This window comes from Indicator indicator, unplaced genomic scaffold, assembly GCF_027791375.1.
Source record: "Indicator indicator isolate 239-I01 unplaced genomic scaffold, UM_Iind_1.1 iindUn_scaffold_67, whole genome shotgun sequence".
NCBI classification, from domain to species: domain Eukaryota; kingdom Metazoa; phylum Chordata; class Aves; order Piciformes; family Indicatoridae; genus Indicator; species Indicator indicator.
Genome location: NW_026539197.1, coordinates 209,485 through 218,862, shown reverse-complemented (window position 1 = coordinate 218,862; position 9,378 = coordinate 209,485). Strand labels below are relative to the sequence as shown.

General features: G+C 41.4%; 1 protein-coding gene across 1 annotated transcript; it reads right to left on the bottom strand.

Moving 5' to 3' along the window:
- Positions 1-4,614: 4,614 nt before the first annotated feature.
- Positions 4,615-7,905, bottom strand: HOXC8 (homeobox C8). Its single transcript, XM_054398597.1, has 2 exons — positions 7,470-7,905; positions 4,615-4,907 (listed from the first exon to the last, which is right to left on the bottom strand). Exons 1-2 carry the CDS (start codon positions 7,903-7,905, stop codon positions 4,615-4,617), a joined length of 729 nt encoding a protein of 242 aa, XP_054254572.1.
- Positions 7,906-9,378: the final 1,473 nt, after the last annotated feature.

Below are 9,378 nucleotides of genomic sequence, written 5' to 3'. Positions count from 1 at the left end.
TAGGATGGTTAATGAGGAGGCATAAACACCCCTCCGCCCCCCCCCCCGCTAAATTCCCTTGTTGTAAAATACGCAGAAATACCTCCCCCCCACACTCCACTCCCCCCCAAGGAAAAAAAAATCTCTGTTAGAATAAACCTCCTTGGTTTATGACTTAATAAAACTGTTCCCTTCCGTGCTTCCCCCCCTCCACATGGAAAAGAGCAGAATAAACCCCGTTTTGGCTATTTAAAAAACATTTCTCCGGAGATTAACGCCGGGTAAACAAAATATTCCAGGCTCTGAAGCCATAGGAAAACCTTCTTGGATAGGGATTTTGTGCCACTTGGGACTGGCACCCCGCGGGAGCTTTGCACACGCGTTGCACACGCAGATGCTCAGCCCCATCCTCAGGCAAGATCCGACCCCGTTGATGCCGGTTTTAGCGTATTTACACCTCACCCCTCCGACCAATTTCTCTCTGGCGGAGCAAAAATGGGGCAAAAGGGGAGAAAAAGTGGGTGTGGGTGTACCCACTCGAGTCCCCCTTTTCTTATGCACTGAATAACTTGGCTGTTTCCCCTTTTCTCTCTTTTTTATATACACAGTTATATTTCCCTCCCAGCCCTCCTGGGCAGAATCCAGCAATTTCGAGCCCTGAGGCGTTTAAATCCTTTAAGCTTGGTGGGTTTTGGGTTAAGAATGTCTGAAGCCCACAGAGGAGCCACCAGACATCGCTCAGAGAGCATCAGGGCTGCGTCTGAGGAGCCTTGGTGCTGCCTTATCTGCGGTATCTGGGTAAACATCCCGTCAGCTCCTGCATCCCTGGGCTGGGGGTGATGGAGACCATTTATCAAGGGGGAAAAGGAAAAAAAAAAGAAAAAAAAAAACGCAAGAAAAGAAAAAAAGAGAGAGAGACACACAGGTTTAATAGATCAATAAACCTCGTTCAACGAAATGGGGCTGGTGGGAAGAGAAAGGTGGAGAAAGTTCATCTAAGAGAAGGAGAGAACTGGAGGCATCACCACGGGCAGGTTTAGCTGTAAATATGGTAAAACGTAATAAAACCTAATAACGTGCAATAAAATATCATAAATTACGATAAAATATAATAAAAGTGGGGTTAAATATGACAAAATTCCAGTTAAATATAATAAAGTCGTAGTGAGGTGTAATTAAAATAGAGTTAAACAGAACAAAAATGAGGTGAAATACAATAAAATCGAGTAAAACACAACAAAATCGAGTAAACCACAGTAAAATCGAGTAAACCACAATAAAATCGGGTAAAATGTGATGAAAAGGAGTAAAACGTGATGAAAAGGAGTAAAATATGGTAAAAATAGAGTAAAATATGATAAAGATAGGGTGAAATATGGTAAAGATAGAGTAAAATATGACAAAGATGGAGTAAATTGCAGTATAAATAGAGTAAAATATGATAAAATTAGAGCGACCTGTAATAAAAATAGGGTAAAATTGGATAAAAATAGGGTAAACTTGCATCAAAATGGAGTAAAATGCAATCAAAATAGAGTAAAATAGGGTCAAAATCTAGTAAACCATAATAAAACCATAGCAACGTATCATAAAATGGGGTAAAATGGAATAAAATGGGGTAAAACAGAACAAAATGTGATAAAATAGAATAAAATCGATCATTATACAGTATTAGAACCACCATTAACGCTACTAAACCTGCTGCTACTAGTCCTACTCATTCTATTACTAGTAGTAGTAACATAAAAGGATGTGCTGCATTAGGGATGGTGCCCATGAGGAAGAACTGGGGGGAGGGGGGGAGAGACTGAAAGGGATTTTTATGCTTCAGAGGGAATAAAAATCCACAATAAACCAACTGCTTTCTTGCCAGTGTCTTTTTGGGGGGGGGGGAGAGTGTGCTTCACGCTGTTTTCTATAGGGAAATGTGGTACCACCAGGTCCTGAGCACCCCCCACAAGTGCCCAGCCCTGCTCCCAGCAGGTTTGCACTCACACCTCATATCCTTCCAGCCTCAATTTCTCTCTGCCCATCACCTCCCAGCATCGATTGCACCCAAAAAGAGGGGAAAACGACGAGGAAAAAATGTAGGGGGGGGCGGGGGGAGAGGTTGTGCACCTCAGAGCCAGACAGGACCTAGGGAGAAGCTGGGAGATGCCTTCTCCCTAGCTGCAAGCAGCCAAAGTGACACCGCACCCCCTTTATCCGCCCACCCCCCGCAACCCCAACTCCCCAGCAAAGAAAGAAACCTTACAGCTCCCCATTCTTTGCCAAATTTCATTTTATTTCTATTTATTCTTTTTCGGAGGACCTACAGCTTCATCCAGACAATTAGCAGAACCATTCCCATTTTTTTTTTTTTAAGGAGCATTTGAACCCAGAGCAATGACCAGAGAGGGTAGGAAGGAGGCGGGGGGCGGGAGGAATATATCCCCCCCCCCCCACCACCTCTCTTTCCCTTCTCTTACCCCCAGCCCCTGGTTGCTGGGTGAGCCAAACTAGGTTGATTCCCTCCCAAATTACAGGCGAGCCTCGGGGTTTTGCGGCGTGGCAGCGATGAGGAGGAGGAGTGATGAAGGCAGAGGGGTGCTGGGGGTGTGGGGGGGCGTGCTTTGAAATCGAGACAGAGCACTGGAGGCAACGCAGTCCTTTTAAAATCTTTTATTATTATTATTATCATCATTATTATTATTTACGTAATGTCTCACGTATACAATACAAATCCACGGTGTCCAGAAATGCGATTTTGTTTAATGTGGTTCTTTTTTTTTTTTTTCATTTTCTTCCTTTTTAATTTTTTTTAAATTTTATTTTTCTCCTTTTTTTTAATTGTTATTTTTATTTTTTTCCCCGGCGGTAATCGCTACATTCAAGAGGGTTTGAACACGCAGAACTATGTTTTTTACATAAAACAAATGAGTTGGGATTTTTTTTTTGTTCTTTTTTTCCCGTTTCGAGCATTAAACAGATAAGTCAAGACATATAGGTAACTATACATTCAGTGCAATTTAGATCTACACTACTTTATAAGCACAATAAAATAATACAATACTGTGCGTTCTCAACTAGGCAGTTTCAGTTGTTGGGATTATTTTATTTTTTAATGTGTTTTTTATTGTTTTTATTTTTTTAATCTGATTTTTTATTTTTTCTTCCTTTTTTTCTTCCTTTTTTTTCTTCCTGCTTTTTTTCTTCCTTTTTTTTTTCTTCCTGCTTTTTTTCCTTCTTTTTTATTTATTGATTTTTTTCTTCCTGTTTTTGTTCTTCCTGGGTTTTTTTCCTTCCTTATTTTCCCCCTTCGTTTCTTTTTTAATTTTTTTTTTTAATTTTCATTTTATTGATTTCTCCAAGAAAATAAGCAGCAACAAACAACAAGAAAACCGCGTTACAAATACTTCCAAAGCATGACTCCTTCTATAGGTAGTGATAAAGTACAATACAAGGTTGGGTTAGGGTTAAGGGGGTGGGGATGGGGTGGTTGTTGGATTTTTTTTTCTCTTTTTTTTTTTTCAGTCATTATTTGATGCTACTTAGTAGCTCGCATCAAACAAACAAACAAAATAAAAAAAAAAAACAAAACAAAAAGAAACCAAAACAAAAACCCACAGCGCTCTCTTGCTCTCTCGCTCTCTCTCTTTCTCTCTTTTAAATAAATTTAAGGAAAATTCAGGATAATTAAGCCCCTTGTTGATAATAGATGCGATAATTATTGCAGGTTTTCCCTTTAGGTAGTACGTGAAGAAGAATTTCGAGTGCTCACACAGGCGAAGGGTAAACAGCGCCTATAGAAACCAAGGAGAGGGCTTGGGGTGCATATTTTGGCCTATTAAGGTATCTACAATCCTCAGTCCTATAGAAATAAAGGCTGGGGGCATTTTGGAGGTGGGGGAGGGTGGTTGTTGAGTGTCTTTGAGGACTCTACCAGGTAGCGCTCATCCTCCTAGCCCCCTCTTCTTCTCAAAGGGGTGCTGCGGGCACGACCCCTCCGAGGGAGCTGCTAAAGGTTGGTGGAGATGGAAACCTCCACAGCGAGACAGTCAGACAGGCAGACAGACAGACAGACACAAGCAAGCTGGGGGAAGCTGGGAGCACCCTCGCCCTTCCCCTGGGGTCATTCGGGAGAGGCAAAACCAGCTTTAAAAAAGGCAAAAGAGCTAAAGAAAAGAAAAAGAAAAATAAGGCAAAAGCCAAAGCTGCTCCAAGAAATTCATATTTCTGCCCCATCCCTGCGAGTAGTCTCGCAGGGAAAGGAGGGAACAGGGGACAAGAAGTGACATTTGCTGCCAGGCTCGGGGTTTTAGGAGGGTTGGGGATGGGGTTTGCTTTGCTAGATCGTTCAATTATTATTTCCCCCACTTCCCTTTTGCTCCTGCAGCCAAGCCAGCTATGAATTTATTGGAGTAAAAACGCAGCTATTCCAAAAAGATGTAAAAAAAAAAAAAAAAAAAAAAAGAGGGGGTGGAGGGGGGGGGAAAGTAGGGGAAGTTTCTATGACAATAAAAAAGGCTACAACTGTTTGACAGGTAGTTACTGCTGTGTGAGCCTCTCCATTCTATACTCTATAAAAGCAAATGACCGTCGTAAACATCTCGATTTATCATCTGCCATAAAACGAGACTTCAAGGGGCTGAGAACTCAGTCCTTGCTTTCTTCTTTTTCCTCCTCTTCTTTTTCCTCTTCTTCATTCCCTTCTTCTTCCGTTTTCTCCTCATCCCTGGCCCCCGGCAGCTTATCTTTATTGTTTTCTTTTTTCCACTTCATCCTCCTGTTCTGGAACCAGATCTTCACTTGTCTCTCGGTCAGTCCCAGGGCGTGAGAGACCTCAATCCGCCGCTTCCGTGTCAAATACGGGTTGAAGAGGAACTCCTTTTCTAACTCCAGGGTCTGGTACCGGCTGTAAGTTTGTCTGCCACTGCGTCTTCCGGGAGCTGTAGGACACAAACATCAAATAACTTCTTAATTCACCCCGTTTTTGGAAGCTCTGCTCCCCTCCCAAACCCTCCCCTACCCCCACCCTTTGCCCTCCTCTCGCCTCGATTTTCCTAGAGAAGCTGCTGCCCACCCCCCGCCCCCCCTTTCCCCCCCCCACACAAAAAAAAAAAAAACAGAAGAAAAGAAAAGGAAAAGAAAAAAAGAGAGAGAAGCCTTTCTCAAGCCCTCTGCGTCTTAAAGGCAACTCGCTGGGTTGTTATTAATAATCGTAGGGCTGATAATCGCGATAATCAGCTGATATTGCTGATAATCGTGATAGCAACTGCCCTTCCTTGGCTCTGGTGGGGAGTGCTCAGCCCTGGCAGCTGGGCTGGTTGGCAGGAGGTGGGTGTCAAGCTCATGCACAAAAGAGACCTTTCCAGGTTCCTAAAAGGTGGCTCTGGCTGGGGTAGCCCTGCTGGGCAGCTCCATGTTAGAGAAAATCAGAGATTTTTCATAAAATCAGAGATTTTTTTTCCTAGGGAAGTTGCATTGTTCCCCAGGAAAAAAAAAGAAAAAAAGCCTTTCTCCTTCTCCCCTTTCCTTTCTCTTTCTTCTTTTCCTTCTACCCTTTCCTTTCTCTTTCTCTTTCTCCCCTTTTCTCCCTTTCTTTCTTTCTTTATCTCTCCTTCTCTCCTCTTCTCCCTCTTTCTTTCTCCTTCTCCTTCTCCCCTCTTTCTTTCTCTCTTCTCTTTCTTTCTTTTTCTTTCTTTCTCTCCTTTCTTTCTTCCTTCTCTCCTTCTTTCTTTTATTCCTTTCTTCTTTTCTTCTTTTTTCCTTCTTCTTTCTTTCCTTCTTTCTTTCCTTCTTTTCTTCATTTCTTCCTTCTTTCTTTCCTTCTTTCTCTTTCTCCCTCTCTCTTCCTTTCTCTTTCTCCCTTTCCCCCTCAAAACACTCACCTCCCCTTTACCTTTTACATCCCTCCTTTCCCCCAACACAGGCTCACAGGGTCCATCCTTTTCGATGATATTTATGCCCTGAGCACTGGAATTTTCTGCCTCTCCCCATCCCTTCGCTCAGGGCTGCGTCTGGAGCTCACCCAGACAGAGGTGGGATTTGCCTGGGCAGACACAGAGGTTGTGTCGAAAACAACTCGAGATGGACGCTTGCAGCCAAAAAAAAAAAAAAAAAGAGAGAGAGAGAAAACAGAAAGAAAGAGAAAGGTCGGAGGTTTGTGCAGCTGAGCCCCTGCACGGTCCTTTCTTCACGAGGAAAACAAAACAAAACCCCAAGCAGGCTCCAGTTTGAGCTGATTGCATCCTTGAGACGAGCTCTAGGTCAAAGCTTAGACAAAAAAAAGTGTTTTCCCCTGCGCCGTTCTCCAGCCTCTGGCCCACATCCTCTCTCCCCATCAGCCAGAAACTCCTTCCCATTTTCCCTTTCTTTTTTTTTTTTTTCCTCCCCTTTCTGTTGTTGTTAAATTTTGGTGAGGGAGGGGCTGTGGGGGAACAACTCTGGGGCTCTGATTGTCCTTAAAATTAACACTAACCTTCAGCTGGTTTGGATTAACGAGGAGGCTTCTAGACAACCTTGGTCCTGAGGTGGGGGGAAACTTGTACTTTGAAGTTACTCGCTCTCGGTGCAATTATTTGGACTTCACATCAGTAAAGTTCCATTCAGCTCAAATTATTTTGAATTTCCCACCCTCTTTTCTTCCTTCCCCCCCACATTTTTTTTTTTTTTTGGTTTTGTTTTGTTTGTTTTGTTTGGTTGTTGTCTTTTTTTTTTTTTTTTCTCAGCCAGGACAGCAACCTCCTCTCCTTCACCCCACCCCATAGCTCTGAGCTAAGTTTCCTTTCCCTGCTTCAACTTTTTTTTCTTTTCTTTTTTTTTTTTTTTTATCTCCAGGCTTTAAGAAACAGATGTAAAGTATTAGTAGTACTTCTACAAGTTCCCACCTTTCAGGCTTGGTCTCCAAAGCAGTTATGAAAGGCTCTATGACATTTTAAAGAGCAGTGTATTATCAACATGCAAATAACCTCGTGGGAGCTGTATCTTATTGCCTATCCTCAAGGCAAGCAATAAAAAAACAAGTTTTACTTTATTGTGATTTAAGCCTTTCGCAGGGAATCACCTTGCTTGGCTCCCTAGCAAACTGGTTTTTTGGTTTTTGGTTGTTTTTTTTTTTTTTGGTTGTTGGTATTATTATTATCTCTCTCTTTTCTTTTTTTTTTTTCCTGGCTTTTGCTTTCAAAGATCTTCCTAAAAAGAAGAAAGATTAGCACAAACCTGCCCGTTGCTTTCATATTTCACATCTCCGCCTCTCATCATTAGATTTGCACGTATAGATTGATATATATATATTTATATATGCATGCATCCGTGTGGCTGGGCATGTTTTGCAGAGCTAGACATATGTTTGTGCTTGGATATGCATACATACATATATATATATATACATATACAGACAGACAGATAGAGAGGAGAGGAGAGGAGGGAGAGAGGGAGAGAGAGAGAGAGAGAGAGAGATCAAAAAAATAAAGGCAAACATTTAAGGAGGAGGAAAAAAAGGTCCTAACCGTGAGGTCTCATCCATGGGAACATGAGACTGGGAGACGAATTTTGATTTAAATGCCCTTGTCCCTCGCTAGAGTTACTGTTGGAAGACGATTTACAGTCAGGATATTGTACAACAGTCGTCTCTTGCTGAGCACCATAAAGCGATTGCCTCGGTAGAGCTTCATATCCATAGAATTTAGAAGCGTCTCCGTGACAAGCCAAGGCGCAAGGGTTTTGCTGGTATCCAGAGTTGGAGATGCTGGAGGTTCCGTGGTGGAAAAACTCTTGGACGTGGTGTGAAGGGTGCTGGAAGGTGGGAGCAGTGGTGCCCGGACCATAAACGAGAGCATGGCTCCTGCTAACACTTTGTGGAAATCTGCAGTCGTAGTAAGTTGGCTCCAGCGATTCACCGCCTTTGTACTTGGAAAAAAGAGGATTTACAAAGTAGGAACTCATGACCCTCGCATGCAACAAGGGGGGAAAAATGGGAAAATGAAAGAAGAAAAAAAAAAAAAGAGGGGAAAGGGGAAAAAAAAGGGGGGATGGATAAAAAAAGGGAAGAAAAAAAAGAGGAAATAAAAGGGAGAGAGAAGGAGGAAGAAAGGGGGGAAAGGGGAGGAAATACAGGGAAAAAAGAGAAAAATGTAAGAAAAAGGGGAAATAATGAAAGAAGGGGGAGATTAATTAAGAAAGAAAAAACAAGGAGGAAGGGGGAAATAAGGAAGAGGGGAAATAAGGAAGGAGGGGGGAAATAATAAAGAAGAGGGAATAATAAAAGAGGGGGATAATGAAGAAAGGGGGAATTGGAAAAGGGAATATAATAAAAGGAGGAAATTAATTTTTTAAAAAAGGAAAAATTAATAAAGAAAGGGAGGGAAGGAATTAAAAAGGGGGGAAATGGATTAAGAGAGGGAAAAAGTAATTTAAAAAGGGAAAAGTTGATTGAAAAAGGGGGGAGTTAATTTTTTAAAAAGGGAAAAATGAATTTTAAAAGGGGGAAAGTAAAATTTAAAAGGGGAGGAGAAATAAAAATTAAAAGGGGAAAATAAAATGTGAAAGGGGGGAAATAAAATGTAAAAGGGGGAAAATTAAATTTAAAAAAGGGAAAATAAAATTTTAAAGGAGGAAAATAATTTCCAAAGAGGAAAAACAATAAAAAAGAGGAAAATTAATGACAAAAGGAGAAAAATGAACCCAAAAAAAAGGAGAAAAAAAAATGAAAAAGGAGAAAAAATTATGGAAAAGGCGAAAAAAAGAATAAAAAAGAGAAAAAATAATTTAAAAAAGGAAAAATGAATAAAAGAGGGAAAAATTAATGTTTAAAAAAGGAAAAATATTGCCAAAAAAAGGCCAAAAATATTAATAATAATAAAAAAGCCCGGCTTTAATTCTAGCTTAGTGCGAGGTTGTCCCTGGACTGTCTCAAGTCCTGCTTTTTTTTGGGGGGGTTTTTTTTTTGGATTTTTTTTTTTTTCAGTGCTCGTTGCCTCTTTTTTTTTTTTTTTCTCTTTTTTTTTTTTTGGGTGGTTGTTGGTTTTTTTGTTGTTGGGTTGTTTTTTTTTTTTTTAATGCGATCTCAAAGGCGTTTCATGGTGCCTCTGCGAGCCTGGCCGCTTGGTTCTCGGTGCTCTTGACTTCTCTGGGAATCTGTCGGTAGGTAGAGCTCTCTCTCTCTCTCGCTCTCTCGCTCTCTCTCTCTCTCTCAATTTCTCCGTAACTCTGCTCTCCTTCCCTTTAACACCACAGGCAAATTCCTCAAAATCCCGGCGGTGTGGCTTTTTTTTTTTTTCCCCTCTTTTTCTTTTTTTTTTTTTTTTGCTTCTTCTTCCTTCTTCTTCTTCTTCTTTTTTTTCTCTCTCCCTTTCCCTCCTCTCTCCCCTCACACACGCGAGATTTTCACATCCCTCCGCCACCGAAGCAGCCGAATGA

Coding starts and splice junctions, on each gene's coding strand:
- HOXC8 (XM_054398597.1), bottom strand. CDS start 7,905: ATGAGTTCCTACTTTGTAAATCCTCTTTTTTCCAAGTACAAAGGCGGT. Junction 4,908..7,469: donor CCCATGGATGAGACCTCACG/GTTAGGACCTTT, acceptor TGTGTCCTACAG/CTCCCGGAAGACGCAGTGGC.